At 37.1% G+C, this 27,988-nt stretch overlaps 2 protein-coding genes and 1 long non-coding RNA gene across 6 annotated transcripts; 1 reads left to right on the top strand and 2 right to left on the bottom strand.

Moving 5' to 3' along the window:
* Positions 1–371: 371 nt before the first annotated feature.
* Positions 372–4,976, bottom strand: ubald1b (UBA-like domain containing 1b). Its single transcript, XM_079610675.1, has 3 exons — positions 4,714–4,976; positions 4,327–4,380; positions 372–1,824 (listed from the first exon to the last, which is right to left on the bottom strand). Exons 1-3 carry the CDS (start codon positions 4,819–4,821, stop codon positions 1,528–1,530), a joined length of 459 nt encoding a protein of 152 aa, XP_079466801.1. The 5' UTR covers positions 4,822–4,976; the 3' UTR covers positions 372–1,527.
* A 3,240-nt stretch (positions 4,977–8,216) lies between these two features.
* Positions 8,217–9,569, bottom strand: LOC306997510. The gene is made up of 3 exons (XR_013797377.1): positions 9,052–9,569; positions 8,883–8,973; positions 8,217–8,619 (listed from the first exon to the last, which is right to left on the bottom strand). It is a non-coding gene; the product is annotated as an uncharacterized lncRNA (long non-coding RNA).
* A 10-nt stretch (positions 9,570–9,579) lies between these two features.
* On the top strand, positions 9,580–26,089 carry mgrn1b (mahogunin, ring finger 1b). Of its 4 annotated transcripts, none has more exons than XM_079610564.1 (17): positions 9,607–10,242; positions 10,516–10,634; positions 10,788–10,876; positions 11,015–11,161; positions 12,448–12,565; positions 12,782–12,848; positions 14,731–14,774; positions 14,870–14,917; positions 15,001–15,069; positions 15,173–15,332; positions 16,534–16,643; positions 16,730–16,944; positions 21,399–21,510; positions 21,594–21,639; positions 22,237–22,341; positions 22,563–22,606; positions 23,384–26,087. In XM_079610564.1, the coding sequence occupies exons 1-16, from the start codon at positions 10,155–10,157 to the stop codon at positions 22,601–22,603; spliced, it is 1,578 nt and encodes a 525-aa protein (XP_079466690.1). In that variant the 5' UTR covers positions 9,607–10,154; the 3' UTR covers positions 22,604–22,606; positions 23,384–26,087. The 4 variants fall into 4 exon arrangements, with proteins under 4 accessions (XP_079466688.1, XP_079466690.1, XP_079466689.1 ...); XM_079610563.1 differs by having other exon boundaries at positions 9,673–10,242; positions 21,384–21,510; positions 23,384–25,013; XM_079610562.1 differs by lacking the exon at positions 22,563–22,606 and having other exon boundaries at positions 9,580–10,242; positions 23,384–26,089.
* The last annotated feature ends 1,899 nt before the right edge of the window (positions 26,090–27,988 follow it).

Below are 27,988 nucleotides of genomic sequence, written 5' to 3'. Positions count from 1 at the left end.
TATTCATTTTGAGGAATATTGAATATCGTTTTGTGCAAGTGAGATGAGTAAATGCTCACATTTAGTCTAGAACTACCACACACACGAGGACAGGAGAGCTGTCAGTCAATAAATGGGAAAACAAAGTAACTTGCTTTACTTATTTGAAAAAGTAACTTAGATATTTTGTTGTAAATTTTAAAAGTAATCCGTTACTTTACTAGTTACTTGAAAAAGTAATCTGATTACGTAACTAAAGTTACTTGTAATGCATTTACCCTAACACTGGTCATACATGAAGTGACCCTATGTACGTCTGTTTTCTGGAAAACGGACCAGAAAACAGACGTACCATTTTTTACAACGCTAACATGAACACCACCACAACATGCTTTGCAATATATACAATATTTATTTAAAAACACACTCAAAAAAAGGAAATAACCATCACAGTCCACAAATATTGTGGAGGCAGTGTGCACACAATTACAGGGAGAAGATCTGAAAGGAAATAGGAGGAATATAATCTCGTTTTATATATTAAAATGGGTTTGTGATAAAACAGTCCTGTAAGTGCTGAGCAGAACCAGAGAATTTATGGGTACGAAACGCTTCTTATTGCATTATTTTTTATACAAAATGGCAATTAAATTCATCGCAGAGTCATAAGTCAGTCAATAATTACAGACCAGGCCAAAAGATCACGTGATTGCTGCAGTAAACCTGTCAATTAAAGGGACAGTTCACTAAAAAAATTACATTCTGTCATAACTCATCAAGAACGAGAACTATAAAGATAAGCTATATTAGCGTCCACATCAGCGGATGATATCGTTCTGTTTATTCTAAGCGTGCGCTGCAGTTTTGTCGTCTGCTGCTTTAAATTTTCAAGGTCGAGCAGACTGGATTCTGATTGGCTGTCAGTGTTTTTATCATTCATCAACTGGAAAAATCATTCTGAAAGTGATTCCAACGATGTTGTTGTTTCTCTGTGCTAATATCGTTCTATTGTGAATTTTTACAACTATATCTTTATTGTAAATTCGTTATAGTTATCTTAATAAACCCGTATGATCTAAAACAAGATACTTTGAATTTCAACTGTTTTTGTCCATAAAGCAAAAGTCAATGGTGTCCAATTTATCAAAGTCATACAGGTTTGGAATGACATGACAGCGAGTAACAATCCCTTGAACCGTAGATCCACTGCAGGTTGAGTAAACAGTGCAAAACAGAGTATTCATTATTATTTGAGAACTGCTGAAATCCACAATATTTAGTAACACATTCATTTGTCTGAGGTTATCTGTGAATATGCTACATAATTGCTTTTTCTCTCCATCTTTTTGGCCCAAAAAAAAAAAAAAAAAGAAGCTTTTGTAAAAGTGTCCCAGATCTCCAGTGACCTCAGAGGAGAGGACATATGCTGGTCCAACACCACCGATCTCCCATACTGTTCACTTCAATTCAGTTTTACATCCACAACTGCCGAAATGGAAGGTCCATCCTCCTCTTCCTGTAAGGTGTGATGGCTAGTTCAAGCAGTCTCTATCTCTCGGCCTCCATGACAATGACAGTGTGCTCAGCGGAGGCTTGCTGGGTCACAGCTGCGGGCCAGCCTGGAGAGACCGTCTGCGGCACGAGCTGACCCGGAGTCCATCGGCCCTGCAGGCCAGGGGTCGCCGGAGGGCTCATGGCCCAGTTAGAGCGAGGAGCTGGTGATGTAGCCATAGGAGAGATGGGACTGCTGTTGCCGAAGCTCTCTGAGGCTTTAAGATGAGAAAACATGGCTAGGGCATCTGGGAAGTTGGGGGGTGTCGCTGGTGTGTTGGCTGGAGTGCACATCTGGAAACAAAGACAGAACCAACTTAATCATTTATACTGCAACATTCTGCAAGAACTGTCAATTTTGATATCAAGCGGACTTTAAAACTGGTACGGTTAACGCAGCATTCGACACAAGGGTCAGTTTCATAAAGTCGATTTTTACAGCTTTACTGAATGGAAATCTTTTTCTCAGAATTGAGGAAGTCATTGAGGAAGTCTCGGAAATGTTGTGGTGAGTGACCGAGGTTGTAGACCTTTGGAGTTGATTTGATAATGATTGGCTACCATGCCTGAATAAACACCAGACCCGATGCACTGACACAAATGCTACCATTGCAGAGGCCAGCGTTAAGAAGAAAAACAACACCTGTGACGTCTTCTGTGACATGTCGTGCTCCCGTTTAATACACACTAGAATTGAAAGAATTAAAGCCTCTTTTTGGGCTTCTGATCTAAGACACATTTGCAAATTATATTAACAATATACAAACTATATTCTCTATATGTTAAATACTTTTGAAATGACTTCTGTGTAACATATGGCTCTCAGGAATACCTTACTCTGGTTGGTCAATCCCAACACTGTTCAAAATCAAATATTGTTTTGTAATGTAATACAGTTAAACTGTACCATTCAAAAGATATTTATAACGTTACTTACAAAAGACAATTTTTTTAAATAAATGCTGTTCTTTCAAACTTTCTATTCTTTTTTTTTATCACAGCTTCCACTAAATTATTAAGTAGCACAACTGTTAGATGTTCAGTGTCCCATGATTTCTGAACGATCATTTGACACTGAAGACTGGAGAAATTATGCTGAAAATTCAGCTTTGAGACATCACAAAAATACATTACATTTTAAGATATATTAAAATAGAAAGTCATTTTAAACGTCAATAATCTTTGACAATATTACTATGTTTTTTACCAAATAAATGAAGCCTGTGTGAGCATGATAATCTATTCTTTCAAATACAAGGAAACTTCCCCCCCCCACCAACCAGGCTAAGTATAAATTATTTTCTAAATAACTAGTTTCTCACATCACAAGTCACAACACAATATCTTTCTTCTAACATAAAATAATTTCAATGCAAATTAATACCATTTATTTGATAAGTAGTGGGATAATACACAGTCAGTTGATCATTAACGCAAAAAAAGAAGAAGAAGAAGAGAAGCTTCTATAAGCAATTAGTTCACTCAGCAGCAGCTATGGTTTGGGTTTTAGTTTCTGCACTTGTGGGTGGATGGCAAAAAGCACATTTCTCCATTGACAGTCATTCAAAAGTTCCTATGTCTGACAAACATTTAGTAAACAATCGATGTGAAAAAGATCAGCTGGTGAATATCAGCCAGCAGTCAAGTGACACTCCATCAACTGGACCAAAAATTGCTCACACTGGGGCACCCTTACTGTTGAGCTATTACAACTAGTACAGTAGTTACACAACTGAAAACTGTAGATGTGTAAAGGCTATTTCTATGAATTGCTCACTCAAACAACACTGTCATCCGAAAATGTAAATCATCCCGGCTTTCCAGTCACACACAGATCATTCATAATTCGTCTGCTTGCAGCCTCGGGGACCCAAACATTTTAAACAAACAGAAACATGCCCATGTCCACCAATATTTTTTTCTTGTTGTCATATCCCTTTGGTTTGGTTTGTTTGTTTAGATGTACTTAAACATTTACACATTGTAAAGCACATTGAGAGCTGTATGTGAGGCAAATGCATTATTATTTTGCTGTTAGTAATTATAAACGCCGTCAACTGCATGTATGAGACTGGTGACGTCACCATGGCAGCGCCCAAAAGGGTGCGACCCGCTCCCTGTAGAATAAAACAGCCTTTTCTGATTAGTCTTCATCTCATGTGGCTGTACATCATAATATTTATTTTTATATAATGTAAAGTTGACTTGAGTAAACCATTTTAAGCGCACTTGAAAGTAAGATACAAATTAGGTGCTTACCAAGGGTTAACTGACTTTGATTCGCTTTGCATGTGACCGGTAGTTCTACAGTCCACTTCTGAGTAATTCCAAACAAATTCCTTTAATTTTAAGATATCTGATAAAAAATTATAAAACGTTTTTTTTAAAGTCAGTGATGTTTTGAACACCGCGCGTTCCTAACGTACCGTTCTTTTTATTGTTATAGTAACGGTGTAAACAGCGCAGTGTCAAGCGCGTGCTCTCTCCGTTTCCTGGAATCGCCCTCCCCCACAAATTTGGACACGTTTACAAAATCGCAACTCCCATGAGTCCAGATTATTTTATTATCTTAAATATTTACATATTTGATTAACCACCTACGGGAGACGATATGCGCTTAAAAAATACAAAGTTGTGAGTTTAAAACGACATAAATGTAGCCCTCGCGAGAAAACATGCCAGCCTGTGTTTATTTTTGTCTGACTCGTGGTTTCAACATGGCGGAAGTCATCATAACAGATACTAAAAACTATCAAGACACAATTACAAAAGCGACAAAAATATATATACACTCACCATTTGATGGCTGTAAGGAATATTAGCCTCTTGGAAAAAAGTACTGAGAGCAGTCTGCAACATCACAAAATAGTTATCAGTAATTCATAAACACGTGAGAAAGCAAGCAAATGTGTATTGTAGGGCTTTGAACATACATTTAAATGTATAGATATTTATTTTCGCTGAAGCCAACGAAATATCCCGTTTAAAATACTTTATAAAATATTTGATTGTCCCATTTGTTGGTTTGTTTTGCTGCATGTTGCAATGATCTTGTCTAGCATTCTTTTAAACTACGTCAAATAAATGAAGGGTTAATTATAGTGATTTGTATAGATATTACTGTGCAACATGACATTCTGTTATTCGCCCCACCAAACAAACATAACGTTAAGTTAACGTTACCTCAAACTGCCAATGTGAAGCTTGTAGAAGCTGCTTTGCTTGATCTGCCGCACATCCGGCTGTAAGAACAAACTGATTTATCATAACTTGATGCCTTAGTTCATCCATATTCAGTTAAGAAATCTGTGTAATTTCGTCCGTTCAAAGTTACAGCTTGTAGTCTTACAAAAACGCCGCACTCGAACATCAACTTGTCGGCTAGAAACAGAAAATATTGTGAGTTGAAGCGTCGCACTTAGCGCCCCCTGTCGGACAACTGCAGTGAGCGCAGGACGAGATGAACTCTGGGATTTGTAGGCAAGTATGCAAATGATAGCTCGATGGACTCAATATAACAAGACAAGCATGGAAATTAAATCTATATACAATTCTTAAAAACTCACATAATTAGTCTTCCACCCACTTATCATGTTATTAAGATTAAATAAAAAGAAACTGTGTTTTTTTTTTCAGGATTCTTTGAATAGTAACATTCAATAGAAATAACATTTATTATAAATTCATTTATTATTATTATAATACATTAATTATAAATATAACTTTTTGTAATATGTATTAATTTCATAAATGTCCTTAATGTCTTTTTATCAATTTAAACTGCCTTTGCTAAACAAAAGTATTGATTTCTTTCTTTCTTTCTTTCTTTCTTTCTTTCTTTATTTCTTTCTTTCTTTCTTTCTTTCTTTCTTTCTTTCTTTCTTTCTTTCTTTCTTTCTTTCTTTCTTTCTTTCTTTCTTTCTTTCTTTTTTAACTTACTTACGCCAAACTTTTGAATGGTTTAATTTTATATATATAGCAAGATATATATACCCAGATATATATATATATATATATATATATATATATATATATATATATATATTCAACATTGATAATAATAAGAAATTATCTTTTTGAAGGATCATGTGACACTGAAGACTAGAGTAGCCTAATGATGCTGAAAATTCAGCTTTGATCACAGGAATAAATCACATTTTAAAATATATTAAAATAGAAAACTGTTCTTTTAAATTGTAATAACATTTCACAGTATTACAGTTTTTACTGTATTTTCGATCAAATAAATGTAGTGTTTCCCAACTTTTGACTGGTAGTGTATAATAATAGTCCAGTAGGGGTTGCCCACAACATAAAAATAAAGATACAATAATATATGTTTTTTTAAACCATAGTACATAATAACAAGTGAGATTCAATTATATTTTGACCGCTGAACAATTCAAATAAAATAAATATTTGTAGATTTTTTTATATATATATAAATAGATATTGCAGTTATTTTACGGTTACCAAAAAAATATCTTCTATGCCAGTGTGAGATGATAAACAAAGCTTGTGATGAAAACAACGAGTATGGGGAGGCTGCAGACCTGGAGCCGGTAGATATAGGACCCAAACAGTTTTACGCCCCTGGCAGTTTTACGCCCCTGTTGTTCCTGATGCGTCCAGTAGGGGGAGACTGTACAGCGACACGTTTTAATGTTTTAATCTTTATGTTTATGTAACATCTTTATGTTTTAATCTTTTTTTAAATTAATTAATTAATTTATTTTGTATTGCAAATGAAAGGATACAGACATTAACAGTGAGAAGAGGAAAAAAAAAAACAAGAGGGGTATACGGACATCAAAAGAGATTGAATTAGGCTACACAAATCAATATTACATTTTGTCAATAAAAAAATGAAAGGTTCTTTACAACAGACTCAAGGATATTATTTGTTTTAGAAACCTTTGATTTTAAAGGTTTTGCCATTGGATGGTTCTGTCTTTATGCATATGAAACTTGCCCAGAATTTACCAAAAAGTTCAGGACGATCTGGCTTAAATTTATCTTACCACGTATGTAGGACACTGTTTTGTAGCTGTATGACGACCAATAGAGAATAGTACAGCAGATATTAAATCGAGGATGATTACACGGTACTGTATGTCTAATGGTCTAAATATGGTTAATATCTAAATGTAACTTTATATAAATTCACAACAACATATTTCACTTAGTCTCCATATAAAAACATACGGTGAATAGGCCTATAACTGCAGTAGGTCATATCATTACTGTCATAACACGTAGTTGATCCAACTATGTGTATTTTTAATTTTTCAATTCACAAAAACAAAAGTCTTCTGTAGGCTGAGTGAAGAGAGTGAACACCGACTGAATATCTGCATCTATTTTTCTATTTTAATCCGTGCAGATCTACACTGTAGCGTTTATATTTAAATGAACAAAAAACACAAAATTGTCAAGTCTATGGACGGGTTATTAATGTGTAAGCGTCGATTTAATGATGTTATTTCGCAGTATATCTCCCTACTGGACGCATCAGGAACAACAGGGGCGTAAAACTGCCAGGGGCGTAAAACTGTTTGGGTCCTATATCTACCGGCTCCATGGGTCCGTTCTTCGTACGTTGCTTAAAACATCCGAGATCAAACGAGACATCCAAGATGATATAATCGGCCTAATCATGATCTGGCTAATTGGGTTCTTCGAACACACCAGCCGGTTATGATTAGTATAGCTGGATTGAGTTATCTGAGATAATTGCGCGTGCATGCGCTGGTTTAAAAGGGGATATGTATCGATAGTAGAAACATTGATCAGCAACGCTGCTATTGGCTGCTCACCGTGGCCAAAGAGCACGCACAGTTTTTCTCCGCAGCAGAGCAAAAGCTAGTAGTCGAAGTTTATGCGTAATTTTAATGTTTAATGAAAACGCCAGGGAACACATCAAAGTCTGTAAAAGCCAGGAGATGGGGCTGGCAAATAGTAGCAAACAAATTAAATTCAATAGTGGGGACCATGTTAAATGTTTCTATCACTTGTTACAGTAGCCTATATACATTTTTGTATTTTAATTTAATTTCATAATTACTTTGTTCATTGTAATGTCAGAGCCACCACACTAGAACATTGGAACAAGTAAAAGTGAAAATGGTAATCTTTACTAAGCTACTTATACTGTTCTTGGTCTCTTTTAAAAATACACCGTTAAATGATGTGCATGTGTTGTTCATGTGCAGCAACCAAGAAAAAGGCTATACATTTTTTAAATAAAAAACAGGTGGTGGTCCTGCACCCCCACTTACTCCCCGACAGAAGGGCTGGCCCTTGGGTTGAATGTGAATTGACCCTATTGTGGGGGGCATCTCTTCCTTAGACCCACGGCAGGGACCAGTAGCAGCAACAGCTTCATTACTGGTAAATGAGCTTTTAATTATCTTAGTACACTGTAAAATAATTTGTTGCTGCATTAAATTAAGTAGGCCTATTATCCAAATGGCTGGTCTAAAGCCTGAATTGCTTTACTTTATGAAAGTGAACACTGCATGTAGGCTAATGTAAAAATATCTCTCTAAAAGAACACACAGAGTACTATTGCTGACCTTGCATAATATCTCTTATTGCAGGCAAAAGATGGCTTGATCACTGGCTTTTCTTTACAAAGAATAATTGAAATAAAAAAGGAACTAAGCATATTTGTCTTGTCTTTTATTAAACATTTAGTGAATTTTAAAAATGGTGTCCCAAAATTCTGTCCCGTGCCGCTCTGCTACTAGGTCCGTCCAAGTGCACTGGTGGAGGTCATCATCAGGCTGGAGATCATCAGGCTGGAGATCATCATCAGGCTGCACCTCCACCACAGGGATCCTCTCCTTTCTGATGTGTAATGATGTGTAATACGGCACATGTAACAATAATGTCACAGTCCCTGTCAGGTGCAACCCTCAGACTTTTCAGACACTGAAGTTTTCCCTTTAGTTGCCCATGGTCAATTTAAAACTGTGCCCTTGTCCTGGCTAGAGCTCCATTGTCCGGGCTGTGGGTCAGGGAATGGGGTCATAAAATACTGCCTGCAGGTATAGCCCCTGTGTCTCCAGGCTGTAATGTTGTAATCACCTACATAATGAATAAAATATAGTTATGTTAGGCTCAGAATACGTGTAGTCTATGTAATACAGTGTGCTTGATATTTATATTTTCCGTTTCCATGTTCAAATAATGTGCTACATGTGACAATGTGACTGATATGGTATAGTGTCACACACCGCCAAGACATTTTAGTCAGTCAACTGCATACTTTTTGATTCCATTCCTTTTTTTTTAATTTAATATAATAATATTACTAATATGATATATTTAGAATTGTAATAGTAACTTACCTGCACATTCACACTGTTCACAAAATCCTCTTCATTGAGGCCTTGATGGGAACGTGTGTACAGTCTCTGGCACCAATCACGTTGGTGAACCCTGACACAAAGGCTACTGTAAATCATACTTATTGGTTAAGTCATGATTGCATGATCTTCATTAAAAAATATAATGTACCTGCATTGGCAAAAAAAAAAAATTATCTGCTTTACAACCTTGGGTCTGGAAAAACCATAAAAAACCCTAAAAAAAAAGCTTGAGCGCGAGGTAAACTTTGTGAATGGCACGACAGGCAGCACTTTTCTCCAAGTTCACCGTATCACTCGCAAAGAATCTCAGGGAAATGCACACAGTTTGTGCTGTTGTTAAAGCCCGACTCCGACATTAAATGTGTTGTTCCAACAAATTAATGATACAAATGACACTCACGAGTCACGAGAAAAACTATATCTCTCTAAAAGTAGACGCTATCGCGCTGCGCTAAAGGACTTCCCGGATCACCTCCGCTCTAATCCTGTTAACATGAAATAAGCCTGCTCGCGAGCAGGTTTAAGATTGCGCACCTGTTGCTATGACAGCAAGTCCAGGATGAGCGTCGAAGAACCAAACAATCCAAGATCATGCCAAATCGCCAACAATCAAATCCAGCTAAGTGAGTTACCGACGTACGAAGAACGGACCCCAGGTCTGCAGCCTCCCCATATAGAAAACAACAGACTTCTCGTGATCAGCGAAGCTTGTGATTGGACAAGCATTCCTTTCTCGTGACGAGTTCAGCCAATCACGTGGCGATACGCTACAACCCTCGCGGGATCGCCTCCCAACAACGATTTCGGAATCGGATTTCCTTGTGTTGTATTTTCACGAAGAAGCTGCTATTATTTCGAGGCTATTCATTTTTCCTTGCCTATCATAATTTACCTTTGTTTGTTGATGTAACGTTACCCGTTCACATCTTGTTTTATTGGGTATCCGTTCGTGAGGCGAACTAATTAGCCAGGCGCTGTCTTGCTAGTCAGTTAGCCAAGTGTCAAGACGACTGATCCAACTGACTGAACATCAAATCACATAACACGACTGTACGAGACACATCTGAACCGACTCAGAAGAAAAGAAATGTCGATCAAACTCGTGTCATGTTAAATTAAACTCTTCGGTCGGTTCGGAGCGGTTGCTGTTATTACGCGGCTAGCTGGTTAGCTGACTTTAACAGCCGTGTTATTGTTGTGCACACCTTAACAACTGCCTATTTGTTCCGATCGGGCTGTGTTGTTGGAGAAATGGGTTCAATTCTTAGTCGAAGAATCGCTGGTGTTGAGGACATCGACATCCAGGCTAATTCTGCCTACAGATATCCTCCAAAATCAGGTAAGTTAAGGGTGATACAAGGTGGCATTTATCTGCTCATGTTTTGTAAGCAAAGCACTTATCTCTGATGAATTGATATCTTGAGCTCAAATAAGCGGATTTTCTTAAATATTCATCTGATAAGTTAGCCAAATCATTACGGTCAACAAACCATTTAAATTATTTGGTCAAAAATCGTACTCTCCAAATTTACAATGGATGCCTTGATTTATGGTGTTCTTCTGTTTAGTTCGAGGTGTCAGATTGGCTAATTACTATTTTCCTTTTCATAAGGAAACTATTTTGCCAGCCACTTTTTCATGGGAGGAGAGAAGTTTGACACCCCTCATCCAGAGGGTTACCTTTTCGGGGAGAACATGGATCTCAACTTTCTTGGTAACCGCCCAGTGCAGGTACAGGAAAAGCAATCCAACAGAACATCTGTTAGCTGAATATTGAATGTTGTGCAGTGCTTCTGATCTCTTTTAGTTGTAGCATCTTATAAATATATTAATAAAATATGATTTCTCTCTGTTTTTTTTTTTTTTTTTTTGTACCTGCCACAGTTTCCCTATGTTACTCCAGCACCCCATGAGCCAGTCAAGACTTTGAGAAGTCTTGTCAACATCAGAAAAGACTCATTACGATTGGTCAGGTACTGATTCAGGAATAGGAATGACCAAATCATTGATCACCTGAGAACAAGTTATCTCAGTTAGTGCTGCATGTAGTGACTTTTATTCTGTTGTTGATTTACGTGCTTGATTGTTTATGTAAATTTGTGTGATTGCAGGTATAAAGATGATACTGATTCTCCTACTGATGAAGGAGTGAAACCAAGGTCCTTATATGGAGTGGAGTTCACCTTTGACTCGGATGCACGAGTGGCCATCACCATCTACTGCCAGGCTTTTGAGGAGTTTTCCAACGGGATGGCAATGTAAGGACTTCCGTTGTACAGTTACAAATGTTTAAAGTCGCGATAAAACAGAGGTAGTGACAGATCTTTTCTTATGTATTGTGACGTACTGTATATCCGATTGGCTGTTGCTTGCAAAAGTGGAGGCAGATGAACGAGAGTTTATCGGACTAAATGATTGGAGAAGTCCTGCATACGTCACCAGAGAGAAGTCGGAAACAACCGATTAATGTTTGATTGAACATTACAAGGTCAAAATCTTTTATTAAAAAAAGACACAAATGCATGGATGTATTGCTTACAATTAGATCTATAACATGCATTTAGAAAATAGAGAGGGTGAATTCCCATTATCCATATAAATCAGTGTTCTCGTATTAAGTAAACCGTATATTCGCAACCATTCTTTGATATAGTTTCTTAAAAAATGCCATTACAGTTTATTATCAGTGTTCAGGTAATTATACAATATTAAACTTCATATTATTTATAAGTATTTGTGTGTTAAATCGACAGTTCATTAATTTCTCACCCTCATGTCATTCCAAACCCATAAGACTTTAGTTAATCTTTGAAACACAAATGAAGATAATTTTAATGAAATTTCTGTTCCTCCATTGAAAGTCTATTCACCCAAAACTGTGATGGTTGAAAACGTCCATAAAGAGATCATAACATAAATCCACATGGATTGAGCAGTTTAATCCAAGTCTTCTGAAGAGACAAATTCATTTTATATGATGAACAGATTTAATTTACGCTGTTATTAACATATAAACCTAGATCAGAGAACACACATAGAGCACTCAAATATCGTAAACAGAAGCTTAACTCTACATGCTTGATTTATATGATCTTTTTATGAAGATTTGCGTGAATAGACTTTCAATGGAGGGACAGAAATCTCTCATATTTCATTACAAATATCTTCATTTGTAGTCTGAAGATGAACTGAAGTCTTATGGGTTTGGAGGGAGAGTAAATTATGACAGAATTTTTATTTTTGGGTGAACTAACCCTTTAAATAATGGTTGTTGAGCGGCTTTAGTGTAATTCCTTTGTACACTTGTCTTTGTTTTATTTTGAAATAATTTTTTTTTAAAGCTATGTATATCCAAAAAATAAGTAATTACAGTCAACAATCAGTCATTTGAGCTAATTGATCTACAGAGAAAATGCATTTAAATGTGAAACAACTTCTATAAATGATGTAATTACCGTATTATAATTTGAACTCTCTGAAATGGCGTTATAGGAAGTATTTTGTTGGTATATTTGTGCACTAACAGTATATATTTGTTCTTAAGATACAGCCCCAAAACCCCTGCGTTGGTCTCTGAAACTGTATATTACAAAAGAGGGGTTAGCCAGCAGTTTACCCTGCCAGCCTTCAAGATTGATTTATCTGAATGGAAGGAAGAAGATGTAAGTACCATCAGTCTAGTTTAGGGCTGTCAATCAATCTCCTCTGATGGTCCGTACTGGCCTCTAAGATATTGATTTGAACTCTTTGCATTATTGGTTTGCACGCAATGAAGAACAAGATCATGCAAATCCAATAAAATGAAAGTGACTGACCTGAATGTAAAGTATTTGACCTGACTTTTCTCTTCTTCTTCTTTTTTTATTTTTATTTTTTAGCTCAACTTTGATTTGGACAGAGGTGTTTTTCCCATGGTGATTCAGGCTGTGGTTGATGAAGGAGATGGTATGTTGTCATGACTTCTTTATAGTTGAAGAGTGTAAAAGATTCAAGGATTTGCTCTTAAAGCAGCACTAGGTTACTTTTCAACCTTAATAATATATTTCCAAGTCTCTTGTGATGGTACATCGACTTACAATAGGTTGAATGACACGTCTGCCATAGCCCGACGGGGTCTGTAGCATTTTTAATCGTACTTTTAAACTGCGGGTTTCGGGTAGTAACCGGCGAACAAAGAGAACTACAAATTTCGACTGCTTTACGGCATATACGTCACTTCCGCCACCACCCCCACTTCCTTAAAATCGGACGTGCGAGCCAAACTAGCGTTTGTTTGCCAAATGTTATAGTCATGGCCGAAGCAGACAGAAAAGCAAGAAAGCAAAGGTTTTGTCGGAGGAAAGCAACAAGAGGAAACGAGAAAGTGATCGTATTAAAGGCAGAACGAGGATCAACATTGGGCCAGCGTTTCCTCGCTGGTGTGAGCTGAAGGAGGAGGAGGAGGGAGGAGGGGTGCCCGATGCCACCCGTCCCGATTTTCCAGGGATTATTCTCTTTTTTGAGCGACAGTCCCAGAAAATTCATATTCTTTCCCGGGACACGGGACGTTTTTTTGTGAAAATGTACTTCTAAAGTAGAATTTCCTGGTTTCAAATTAAACCGTTTCCGTCTACTGTTACTGTGTTTTCTTCATAGTTGTCTACAGTACATCCAATCCTGTGTCCGTAAACGGGTAAAAACCATGGTAAAAAAAAACGGGTAAAACAGTGGATTGGCCAATGCCAGGCGTTTACTTTTATTTGATTGGAAGCTCAACGTATCGCCTAGCAACTGCCTGTGCTGTCGGTTGGTCGGTCGCGCGCGCGCATCAACACACATCCAAGATGATACAGTGTGAGTTTAGTTGCTAGCTAGCTTTTTAAAAACTGTCTATTTACATCTATTGTGTGAAATGGGGAGAGAGACGAACGAGGAGGATAACACAACAAAGTCGGATGAGCCACCAGTGTCAAAGAAAATACTATTTACAACCTACAACTCAGACTCAGACCCCCAAAAATAATAATAATCTGTGTCCCGTTTTTTCACAAATCAAAGGTGGCAACCCTATGCTCGACCGATGCGGACTTTCAAATATCAAATGAAAGCCTATGTCTAAATGGCGTGTACAAGTTTGGTAGAGGCTACATTCTTGCAAGTAAATATATAAGATGTACAGAATAATATTTTAGGATACCTAACATGTCTGTGATATTTGTTTATTTGTCTTGCCTCAAGCTATAATGCAAATCGATTTGTAAAATTTGCAGATTCATCTATGGTAGCTTGATATTATAATATTGACGATATATGGTTATTATCTACCACTCAAACATTGCATTGAAGTATCATATAGATTCAGTAAAACGGTAACCAATAGACTAGGCTACTATAATGACGTGGCTTGTAAACGTGAGCATCGCGATCATTTGTCGTTTGAAAAAAAAATAAAACCCATGAAATTATATTCATATCATGACATGCTGAAATATATGCCACTGTACCTGAGATGAAGACATTTCACACGCGACGCAAGCAGAACACCTGCATGTGAACTCCTCCTGCAGTGTTCAGGGCTATCATGGTTGTCAACAAATGCACGTGCGTGACAGGGTTTACGACAGTAGTAGAGGACAATACTGTTTCCCAACTGTAGGGGGACCCTGAGAGCAAAAAAAAGAAAAGTAACCTAGTGCTGCTTTAATATCCAAATTTCTTTGACTCTACACTGCTGATACTTGTGGCTGGTTGAGTCCAAAAAAGTTGAACATAGAAGATATGTGAAGACCAGTGTGTCTGTTTAGTGCTGTAATGAATGTGCATTTTTAATGGTAATTGTCTATTTCAGATTGTTTGGGACATGCACATGTACTGCTGGCAGCATTCGAAAGAGTGAGCTGAATTTAATGTCATATTATATTCATAATTTCTAAAGAGGTTGTTTGTAGTAGTTGTGTATTTCTGACGTTTTTTTTTTTAAATTACAGCATGTTGATGGCAGTTTCTCAGTGAAACCTTTGAAGCAGAAACAAATAGTGAGTCCTAAAAATGTACACTTTGTCCTATGGATAGTAATGTTTATAATGTTTTTTTCTAAATACTTACCTTTACACTACAGGTGGATCGCGTTAGTTACTTGTTGCAGGAGATTTATGGAATTGAGAACAAGAACAATCAAGAGACAAAGGTGAAAAGATGATTGTTACTGTTCATTACATTTTCTTTATATTAATATATGTCTGTATTATTATTATTATTATTGAAAAATCTCATTATGATTTTCTCCCCAGCCATCTGATGAAGAAAACAGTGACAACAGCAATGAGTGCGTGGTGTGTCTGTCGGATTTGCGGGACACTCTGATTTTGCCCTGTAGGCACTTGTGTCTGTGTAACTCCTGCGCTGATACTCTACGCTACCAGGCCAACAATTGCCCGATCTGCCGACTACGTATGTAACTGGTGTTAACTGTCCCACACACTGTAAAAATCCGTTTGTTGGTTTAACTTAAAGTAGTTACCTGGTTGCTTTCAAATTTTGAGTTCATTAAAACAAAAAAATTGAGTTAAATTGTCACTTGACCGATTTTCAACACACTTTGTATTGGTACAATATAGGTAGGATATAAATGCTCAATGTTTACTTGTTCTCCGTGTCACCTGGACTAAGAAATTTGCGTTTATTTGGCAGCAAATGTCTGCCGGACTTTTAACAGCTCCAGGGCTTTCGGGAAAACTACAGATTATACCGCATTTTTGTATCCCAACCCACAGACAGACAACAGAACAGTTATTGTAAGGGTATTGTAATATCACTTAAAACTGTATCATACTTTGTCTACTTTTTTAACAGCATTATGGTAAACATGGAACACTATGGTAACAGCGTTTTGCTTTGGGGTATTGGCTGGAACTGTCAGAATGGCAGTTTCTTTCCGTTTTTTCCCCTCTGTTTGGCGTAGTCATCCAGTTTGAAATGTTGACTACAGAGGTTTTTGGAATGTTCCGTTTTGGAAGCGTCCGCTCCGTATTTGCGATTCTTTGCAGCCTTTAGTCGCTGCCTACAAACATGCTGGATCCTTCCCTGGAAACCGAAAGTACTTCACTCCCGCTGAACGTTTACTCTTTGAATTCTTGCACCAGGGAACAATACAAATCGACACCATTACAACTAAAAGTTTGGTAAGGAGTAATTCCTACTAAAGCAAGGTGGGATTTGACTCTGGTCAAGCGTATTCTTAGCAGACTGGTGCGAGTGGCCTTTGATGGCAACATTCTCAGTGCATTATGGGTGTTGAAGTTTCCCTGCCTATTTGGTAAAAGGAGGACGGCTGTCTTTTTTCTCTGTTTTCTCTAGTCAGCACCGAATTTTAAAAAAATCTGCATTTCTTTTTAGTGTTTTTGAAAAGCTCATTTAGCCACCGGTGAGGTCCCCTTTTAATGCAAAGAAAGATAGAGAACAAAATATCTTTCTTTGTATTATTAACTAAAAAAATGTTTTCAATGAACTCAAATTCTTAAGGCAACCATAACCTTTAAGTTAATTTTCTACAGTGCAGTTATGTATCATTTGAGTAACAGCCCAGAAAGCCTGCATAGAAGTACATTTTCATATATTTTGAGACTCTGAAGTAGCTTTTTTGTCTTTCCAGCGTTTCGAGCTCTTCTTCAGATCCGAGCTGTAAGAAAGAAGCCTGGAGCGCTTTCTCCTGTTTCATTCAGCCCAGTGCTGGCGCAGAGCATGGACCACGATGAGCACTCAGTATGTCACATATGTATCTGTATAGTCTCTTTACAAGACAACAATGTGTCACTTTCTCATTCTCATTGTTTCGTCCCATCTCTCAGAGCTCAGACTCCGTTCCCCCTGGCTATGAGCCCATCTCCCTGCTGGAGGCTTTGAACGGTCTTGGTGGCGTGTCCCCCGGCATTCCGTCTGCGCCTCTGTATGACGAGATCAACTTCTCTGGGAGCCTGAGTGGAGAGAGCCGGCAGCTCAGTTCACCTGACCACTCTGGAGATAGTGGCGGACAGAAGAGCAAACTCAGCAAGTCACCAGACAGGTAAATCCGACCCGCTGCATCTGTGGCTTATATCAGGCTTTGTTTTTGGATGCAAACAATTGGATCTAACAACACGCTAGACTACAACTTAAAATACTATTTATTTCTCTTTGTGTGGATCTGTACACGAGAGTTCAAAATATTCACCAAGGCAGCATTAATTTGTTCAAAAATACAGTAAAACCAGTAATATTGTGAAATGTTATCACAAATTTAAAATAACTGTTTTCTATTTTAATATATGTTCAAATTTAATTTATTCCTGTGATCAAAGCTGAATTTTCAGCATCATTACTCCAGTCTTCAGTGTCACATGATCCTTCATAAATCATTCAAATTTGATTTGCTGTTCATGAAACATTTCCTATTATTATCAATGTTGAAAACAGTTGTGCTTCTTCATATTCTTTCCCCATGAGTCTTTATAAAGTTAAAAAGAACAGCATTTGTTTGAAATGGAAATCAGAATGAGCTTTTGTTTGCCAAGTATGTTTACGCACACAAGGACTTTGTCTTGGAGCTGCCAGTGCAGAAGAAAGAATTTAAATAATGTGATATATACAGCAGTAGAAATATAGAGAAAAATATATGTATATATATAAATGTGTGTATGTATATGTTTTAATAAATGTACAATTTAAATCTAATCTTACATTAAATTAATGTAAAAGCCTTGATCAATTTAATGTGCCCTTGCGGAATAAAGGTATTAGTAAAAAAAAAAAAAAAAACTTTGAATAGTAGTGTATATTGTCATGTGAATATCCAAGTCAAGATTCACTACACTTACAAATGCGCATTTTCAAAGATTTTAGCCTAATCAAATGTTCTTTTAGAAAGAGAACATCCCTTCGCTGTTGATGTCCAAATTTCCTGTTTTATTCCGAAACAGGAAACGCATTAACACAGGAAAGAAAACAGCACTTGTCAAACTATTTCATGGCATCTTTAACATTGCTTTCAAAAATAAAATAATGCTTTTGGCTCATCTCAGGTGAGACATTTAAAATTGATGCTGCTCATAAGAAATCACTACCACTCCTGACAGTGTAATAATGGCTGGCTAATGGCCAGTCGAGTGGAACTTCCTGTTTTGGCCGGTCTGTGTGTCACAGCGAGAGGTCATGAGCTTCTCTTTTCCATACATTATAATGACTCCGTTTGCCCTTTTCTATACACCCTGTTGCTTTGTTACTTTTAACTAGTACATTTCTTACTTATTGTGAGAATTAATGTGCAAAATAAACTTAGTAGGGCAATACTAACTGACAGCTCTCATTTAAACAGAGAGAGCTGATATTGATAGACAGAAAAATCACTACAGACGTGCTCAAATTTGTTGGTACCCCTCCACAGAAAACGAAGAATGCACAGTTTTCTTTGAAATAATTTGAAACTGACCAAAGTAATTGGCATCTATCATTGTTTATTCCATATTTAATAGAAATCTGACTTTGCTTTTGATTTTTTTTATTCCACATAATATTGTAAATAATAAAACAAATAAAAATGGCATGGACAAAAATGATGGGACCGCTAACCTAATATTTTGTTGCACAACCTTTAGAGGCAATCGTTGCAATCAAAACGTTTTCAGTAGCTCTCAATGAGACTTCTGCACCTGTTCACAGGTAGGTTGGCCCACTCTTCCTGAGCAAACTGCTCCAGCTGTCTTCAGCTCTTTCCATAGATGTTCGATAGGATTCAGATTAGGGATGCTCATTTCGGTTAATTTTCCCGACCGACAACCGCCGCTCGTTATCCGATTATTAACCGTTAACTGATAAGATTATAATATTGAATTGGCATTAAATAAAAATTAAATTAACGAGTGTCTGTGACCCGTTAAAAATACAAAAAAAAAATAATCACGGGTTTATTTTAACGTGCAAACAGCAGCATGCAGAACAGATCAACAACAGAACCTGGATCCATATCAAATGATCACGCACCTGCAGCATTTCTGACAGTGACAACAGAGAAAAACTGAATGCAATAATATATATAAAACAACTAAAATAGGCCTACACTAAATATATTTTTTTAACTTAAATAATGAACTAATTAAGATGACAAGAAGAAAACACTGAATCAGGTTGAAGCTTTTAAAAAAAGTTTTTTTTTTTCCCATCAGACTACATTTTTTCGTCAAATAAAAATAGCAGGGCTACCTCACATGATGTGGGGTTAATTGGGGTCTCCGATGGCACAGATGTCCTGGGAATACAGAGATAACGTATCGCTAGAGTGGCCAACTTCGGAAAGCGCCTTTCATTTCCTTGTGGATGTTTGCTTCGCAAGTGATAGCCTATTACATTGTACTTGCACTACTGTTTTAATTTAATACCGCGTAGCATATTTTGCAAGTAACTTTGTCGCCCTTTCTGTCGAAATGGTCCCACACAGTAGGCGGCTACTTTTCGCTTGCTTCATTTTGCTTGCTCAGCGAAATATGTCTTTAGGCACGTGTGGTTGCGCGTGCCGACACACCCCATGAGGCGTGAGTTAACAAATATAGGCTATATACTATTTTTTTAACCATGCAGCAAACAAACAACAACAAAAAAAACTAAAAATATATATTTATTTTTTTACTTTTAAACCGTTTAACTAATAGTATTAATCGGTCAAAATTTTTACTTTCGGTTAAACGGTCAATATGAGCATCCCTAATTCAGATCAGGACTCATAGAATGCCACTTCAGAAAAGTCCTATGTTTTATTCTTATCCATTCTTGGGTGCTTATGGCTGTTTGTTTTGGGTCATTATCCTGTTGGAGAGGACCCATGTCCTGCAACGGTGACCGAGCTTTCTGACACTGGGCAGTACGTTTCGCTCCAGAATGCCTTGAGATTTCATTGTGCCCTGCACAGATTCAAGGCACCCTGTGCCAGACGCAGCAAAGCAGCTCCAAAACATAACCGAGCCTCCTCCATGTTTCACTGTAGGTATGGTGTTCTTTTCTTTGAAAGCTTAAATTTTTCGACTGTGAACATAGAGCTGATGTGACTTGCCAAAAAGCTCCAGTTTTGACTCATCTGTCCAAAGGACATTCTCCCAGAAGGATTGTGGTGTGTCAATATGCATTTTAGCAAATTCCAGTCTGGCTTTTTTAAGTTTTTCTTTCAAAAGTGGAGTCCTCCTGGGTCTTCTTCCATGGAGCGCACTTTCACTCAAAAAGCGACGGATGGTGCGATCAGAAACTGGCATACCTTCACTTTGGAGTTCAGCTTGGATCTCTTTGGCAGTTATCCTTGGGTTTTTTTCTACCATCCACACTATCCTTCTTTTCAATCTTGGGTCGATTTTCCTCTTGCGGCCGCGCCCAGTGACCTTGAACTTTTTAATAATATTTGCAAATGTTGTCACAGGAACATCAAGCTGCTTGGAGATGGTCTTGTAGCCTTTACCTTTACCATGCTTGTCCATAATTTTCTTTCTGATCTCCTCAGACAACTCTCTCCTGTGCTTTCTCTGGTCCATGTTCAGTGTGGTGCACACAATTATACCAAACAGCACAGACTACTTTTCTCCATCTAAATAGGATAAATGACTGATTACAAGATTGGAGACGTGTGATACTAATTAAAGAAACAAATTAGTTTGAAATTTCACTATAATCCAATTATTTGTTATCTTTTCTAAGGGGTACCAACTAATGTTTCCAGGTCATTTTAGAATATCTTTGTAGAATAAGCAATAATTCATCTCTGTTCACAGCTTCTTTGCTTTATTCTATGACATACCAAAAGCATGCAAGTGTACATGATAAAATAGCTTTTATTTTCATTACTTTTCAGGAGGAATGAAGCAGTATTTCAATGAGCTGTAAGGGTACCAATAAACTTGAGCACGTCTGTATATTACCACTAAATATCAACTATTTACAACACTATATTAAAGTTGGCATGAAACGGAAATTGTAATAGTCTTTTCTGGATGGTTGTGGTTTGCTATCGGTGGATATATATGTGTGTTTATATATATATATATATATATATATATATATATATATATATACACCGGTATGTATGTATATATATATATATATGTATATATATATATATTAGTCTGCAGTGGAGACAGTGTGCTCTGATGGCACAAAGATTACAGAGACACAGACACCGCTCTGGTAAGTGTCCAAATTTTTGGAGAACATGAGCTACTACTTTCCACCATAAAAACAGATCCTCATCCAGTGGGATGCATGACACTTGACTAGCCAGAACCAAATATACCAATAATGTTATAAACATTTCCGTTCTTAAATCACACCAGCTTCACGTATCCACAGCGCCACCCAGTGCATTCAGTAATGCGTTTAGGTGAGAAATGCGAAAGATGTTTCATGGTTCCCTACCCTAAGGTACAAATGGCAAATATTATTTGTACTAATAGTAGTTGCCGTGTTACCTGTGCACATCAATAGTTTTGACAGTTTGTGTGTTTGCAGCACTCTACGCTCTCCGTCATCACCCATTCAGGAGGAGGATGAAGAAAAACTGTCTGAGATGTCTGATGCACAAGCTCACATGCTGCTGTCCAGCAGTCCCGCCCCCACTGAGGTCATCTTCATAACATCTTCTACACGGCCTGCCTGATGATGGGTATGAGATTCTGATGTTCTGCACTGTCTTTGTATTCTCAGGGTACGGCTGGTGAGGACGCCCCCGATTCACTGTCTCCTGAAGATGGTGAGTAACTCCACTCGTATCACTGTCTGACTGGAAATCATACAAATGCTTTATTGCCTCATGTTTATTATATTATGTAGGACTTTATATCACAATAATGTAGTTTTTTTTCCCCAGTAAATATTGATGAAAATGTGATTCATTGGAATTAATTTGAGAGATTAATAACATATAATTTTTTTATTTATAGATTTAAATCTATTGACCGCACTAGTTGAAAGTATTGAACCTGTTGGGACTCATGATAGGGGCATGTTCAGATGCACCAAGTCATGTTGTTTGCCACTGTGGCTACATATTTTGAAGCAATAAAAAAAGATTCAGTCTGCATGTTTCCCCCTCAACATTACAGCAGTTTTAAAGTCAGTTAATTGAAACCGAAAGGCAGGATAGTGTCAGAGGAAGAGCAAGTTATTACATTTTGCTCTCTTATTGTACATTTTGACCCCACATTTTTGAAGGGCTGCATATATATTACAAATATTTTGAAAACAAGTGGGCGAACATGTATTATCATAGACAGACATTTTTACTAACAATGAAAGAATCTTTTGTGCAATTAGAGCTTTTATTTTTGTTATTTGTGAATCTATGCAGAGGATGGGCTGAATTTGGAGGAAGAGGCCATGAATGACTGTAGCAGCGAGCACAGCAGCTTTACCAAAACGGATAGTGACCCACCTGGAGACCTGTCCCTCTCTGGTGAGTGCATCTGGACTTGAGTGTGTGGTTCACAGAAACGCTATAGCCTTCGAGTGTGCGTGCACTCATCGAACAACACTGTTCGGTCTTACTCTTTTGCGAGTCGACAAACGCTCTATTTCTGGCTCTCAGTCATTCAGCTTATCTAATCTTTGTGCCATTTATTCCTCGACTTTCTTCCCCTGCCTTCCCGTCTGCTCTCGTGGTCTTGCTCTGGGCAGCTCTAGGTCCTGATTCCTGCTCTATTGGTATGGAAGAGTAACTGGTATGTAGGCTTCTGTGTTCTTCTCTCAGCCGTTCCTTCATGTTCTTGTTCTCAGTGCCATGCAAACCTATGCGGCACAAAAAGTTTCTCAGTTTTACTGGTTTAATTGATAATCAAATTGTTGCTCATTACAATTAAAATTTGTATCAAACTTTGGCATGTTAAATGTTATTTTATGTTTAGATATTAGTGAAGAACAGTGGTTCCCAACCCTGGTCCCGGAGTACACCAGCACAGCAGATTTTAGGGGCTGTTTTACAAGACACCATTTTCAACTAAAAACGGAAACTTCTTATGCCTTTTGGCCGTTCATTTACACGACAGCAGCGTTTTTAGGGCCTGAAAAAGTGCAAAGTGCAAGTTTTTGAAAACGACACCGTTATTGTCTCCGTTTAAACTGCAAAAGCGTGAATTTGTGAAAACGCTGACGTTAAGCGCATGCGTGTTCAATCTATACGTGCGTAGTGTTTCTTTACAAAGTGACATCGCCAACTACTGGCCTGTTGGCATAATACAGCGTTTTTAGTCATTTTTGCGGGTCCGTATTTATTTTGACGTGTAAACGTACCTTTAGATGTCTCTCTAATCAAACACACCTGATTCAAACCAACAGCTCATTAGTAAAGACTCCCAAGACCTCAGATTGGTGTGTCAGGTAAGAGAGACATCCACAATGTGCATTGTTGGTGTTCAGTACTCCAGGATCAGGGTTGGGAACCACTGGTGTAGAGTACTTTTCTTTCTTTTTTTTAACTGCAGTGTCTGTCGTTTGTGTAGGACTGTCTGGCTCAACTGAAAGTCTGAACACTCAGAGTACCTGCTGCTCCAGCCAGCCGCTCCTCGGTCCCTCAAGCCATTTTCACATGGACAATGAAGACCTGGATTTTTAACCACACAGGCCCATCTCCTCTGCAGTCTATGTACAGCCCGACATTATGTTCCCACATTGAAGTTTGATGCAGTCCCATTCCAGTATCCAACTTTAAATGAGATTCAGCCCTTTTGTTTTTGAACATAACTGGCTGAGGCCTGATGACTTTTGTTCTGGTGATCTGTCATTTTTCATTGTGCTTGATTTTTAAGGCTCTTAATTCGCACCAAAGTGATCGCCCTCACGTTATTGCATGTATTATGCCTTACTTTCTAACATAATTCCGTAAGGAGAAGTTGGGCAGAATGTCCAAGCTTCTCTTATCCGTAACTTGAAAGGGGATGGTGATTTGTACTACTTCATAAGCTCCAATGTTAAATAAAATATCATTAATAAATGATACTTGAAATGTCATATCAAGTAGTCTGTATGACTTCTATACTATATGTAAGTCTTCTGAAGCCATATGATTTGTGTGATAAAGAGACCAAACTCTAAACCATCTAACAATATTCCCTTAAAAAAAATCCTCCATGAACTACTTATCAAACTTTTGGAGTTTCACCATCCATCTTTTCTTGGCAAAAGACATAATACTTGGTTAGAATGACATGAGGGTGAATAAATGATGATAATTTTCCTTGGTATATATATATTGGTTACAGGTGTAATTCCTGCTGATTTGGGAATACACTCTTAAAAATAAAGGTTCTTTATTGGCATCTAAGGTTCCATTTAAGAACCTTCAAGGGTGTGTTCACACTTGGCATGTTTGGTTTGATTAAAACAAAGTCATGTGCGATTGCTCTGTTAATGCGGTTCATTTGAATAAGTGTGAACGCTGACATCTGAATCCTGGTGCGGATCAAACAAGTAGAAACAAGACCCCTGAAAAGATGGGTCTTGGTCCACTTCTAAATTACTTCTAAATGAGCGCGACACTGACCAAACACGTGTAAACGAACCCAAAACGGGACATGTCGTGTGATGCGACCCTAAAAAGGACCGATCAAGCATACCTGTTTTTATCCTCATCATAGTCACGGTGTTGCCCATCATAGTTCGGTACAGGATCAGAAAGCGTTTCCTCACAGCCGATCTTCATTTGTGTGTGTGACGGAGCAATTCCTGCCACTGTTCTGACTCCTTTACTCATTTTATAAACTCTTCACGAGTTTTCAGCTGGTCAAAATACCATCATGTGTAGGCTACACACATACAACGAGCGCATTTAGCCTAGTACACATTGGTTTGGAGATTCAGTAAGATCCGTCGCAAAATAAATGCAATAAAAGTCGACCAATCAGGTTTTGAACGTATCCCTATGCCTTTAGGTGGGGTATGTTTAGGTTTTGTGTTAAAATGCCAATGTGAATGCTAAGTGGACCATGACCAAATGTTTTTTAAGTTGTTGTTGTTTTTGGTCCAGACCAAACGAACCAAGAGAACTGAACTGCAAGTGTGAACACACCCTAACATCCAGAAATCTTTCCATTGCACAAAAGGTTCTTTAGGTTTTTAAAATGTTCTTCACGTAAAAAAAAAAAAAAAAAAAAGTAAGATTCTTTGAGAAAACAAAAATGGTTCGTTCTTCTATTACATCGCTGCAAACCCCCCTTTGGAACCTTTATATTTAAGAGAGTAGCTAAGGAGGTTGAGGGAGAAGAACGCCATCTCAGTGCTTCTGGACCATATTATAAAACTATTTACATACAGCAGCTTGTTATGGTTAATAGACAAAGCACATTTCAGTAAAACTCACTTCAGGATATCTGTATGACTAAACATAAAAGTGTTTACTCGATAAATGATCGTATTAAACTCACTAGTAAATAATACAGAAATATAACTGCAGTTGAAATGTTTTTAGTAAGTACTTAAATGTCCTGAACTTATTTTTTTGTGTGCTGACTGAAGACAAACAGTCAGAAAAGCATCTCAGAATATATATATATATTCATGATTCCAAATGTAATATTTAAAGTGATCAAATAATGTTAAAAATGGTTGACTTGTCAGTTTAATGACAAAAATATTGTGCGGTCTAACAGTGCTTTAAATGTGCTTGCTTGTTTAGCTATTTATGCTCTTTAAAACTTTAAGGACTAAAAAAAGCCATGCTGGACTCTGTTTACCTCTTTCTTTGCTTTATAACTATTGTAATATGATCTTTAAATACTTCAACATGTGAAGGCGTTTCTTTCATGTGTCAGTTCAAATGTTATTTAATCACTTGGCTTTGTGAATATTTGACAGGTCGTATTTCCTCACAGCTGGACCTTGTATTTCTAAGAAAGGAAAGAACAGCTAAATGAACAAGTCACAAGAAGCATTAAATCTCATTGTTCTCCTCAAACATGCAGATATGCCATGTCTTGTAGCATTATGCACAGAGGTTTATGTGCCTTTAAAAAAAACAAAGCAAGTGTTGCTACAGCTTTTTCCCATAGCTGTGCGGTTCATCTTTAAAGCTGTAACCTTCAGCCTTGATTTACATTTATGTATTACATGTGTGGCTACTTATTTGTAATGTCCATTTTGAAGAGATATTAAGTAGGTAACATATTGCTTATATTGAACATGAATACAAATAAACTTTCTAATGCTGCCATAAGTCTACATGATTTTCCCTGATATCAGGATCAATATTTTATCTGTTAATACCATACTGATTAAACTGCTCTGTACATGTATTTTGTGTAAATATAAAATAATAATAATGGTGTTAAGTTAATTTCTTTGATATTATGTAAGATTTAGCACTGCTCTGGAATATGCATATTATTTTATTTCCTAAGATAATGATGATGATTACTTTATTATCCCCATTTACTTTATTAGGACACTTTATTTGTTGCCTGTGTTTCAACATGCGTACACGCAAAGAACCCAACAATATGCATACATATACAGTGTTGGGGAAGCTACTCTGAAACTGTAGTTTGACAAGCTACAAGCTACTCGTAAGTTAAAGTAGTTAAACTACAGTCAAGCTACCCTTTTGGAAAAGTAGTTAGCTACACTACAAGTTACTATCAAAAAGTAGCTAGCTACATTGAAACTACTTTTGATTTTTTTGAACAACGTATATTATAAATAACTGAATAAGTGTCTGAGGAATGTTTTAAGTAAAATATTTAGTGTTTAAAACAATGCAATACAATTATGATTTCAAAGAATATTGTTTTATTACACACTACACTTAAATATATCAGACTGTTTGTCAAAAGTGCAAAATTGCAACAAATATGAACTTGGACAAATAAGGCCATGGGTAATTAACATTAGTTGTTTCTCCATCCTTCAAATCTGCCGCCACGTCTTGCTCCATCATGGATAATATGGGTGTGTCAACCCACTTCTGTACGTCAGTGAACCGTTAGCCGCAAGATGCGAGGTGGCGGTAATGGCAAAAAATGGCTCTTTGAGGGGATCCGGATCTCATCTTGGCGATCTGTTTTTGGCTCTTTTAAAATATTTACCAGTAGTCAGTTTTAAGAAGCCAGCTTGGGGACATCTCAGTTTAGCCTGGAAATAATCACTGGGAGGAATGATGAGGTGAGATTTGTAGTCAAATAATTAAAACTCAGATATCACACACCAATATCTGGGTCAGTGACGTGCCGCACTGATTTGCACTTCCAGGAGCAATAAATATTATATATTTATATACAATAGGTTTAAAATTATATATATGTATTAATCTCACATCATTTGTCCTCCTCACTGTTCATAATTGTGTGAAAATTTCAAAAATAGGTAACTTTTAGACTATTAATGTAGTCAAATGTCATACGGTCAAACGGAATTCACTTAAAGTTATTTAAGACAATTGCATTTAAAATTATTAAAAATGTTTAAAAATGATAAAAAATTTCATTTGGCATATTTTTTCAAGTCTTAAGAAAAGCATATTAAAGTATCAGTAAGATAGACCTTTAAGAAATGTCATTAGTATCTAAAACAAATTGTTCCGCAAAGACACATTTTCCCTATGTCATACGGTAAAACAAAGTTTAGAAGCCATTTTGGAACTGAATATTAATGACTTAAGTCATGTGACATTGGATGACATCACTCAGAGGACCCCCTGAAGACCAGCCAAGTTGAAGGTAAGTTTAAGATTTTGCTCCTACATTTGAGGTAATTTCACCTTTTCCAAGTGTTACCATGTGTCACAGATTTGGGTGTCATATGGTCAAACGTCAAAAAAGGGTTTAATTCATTTAAAATTTTAAAAAATATTGATTTACAGGTGAACTATAAAGTTTAAAAGTCAAGGTTAATGGTAAAGGTGGAAGGAGGTGGCCAAGCAACTGCCTGTTATAAATGACAAAGCATGAAACTGTCATAAGGGCAAACAAAAAATGTCATACAGACAAACGATTTTACCGTATGACATGTTGTTATACCATATGACACAGAGCATTTAACTGAATTATTTAGTTATTTCTTAATTGTTATATCACATATATAGTTTGTACAACTAGTATGAATTAATATTAACATAT

The sequence above is a fragment of the Phoxinus phoxinus genome (genome assembly GCF_949152265.1).
Source record: "Phoxinus phoxinus genome assembly, chromosome: 1".
NCBI lineage: Eukaryota > Metazoa > Chordata > Actinopteri > Cypriniformes > Leuciscidae > Phoxinus > Phoxinus phoxinus.
Note: the sequence above shows the minus strand (reverse complement) of the source record. Positions and strands in the feature narration are given on the sequence as shown.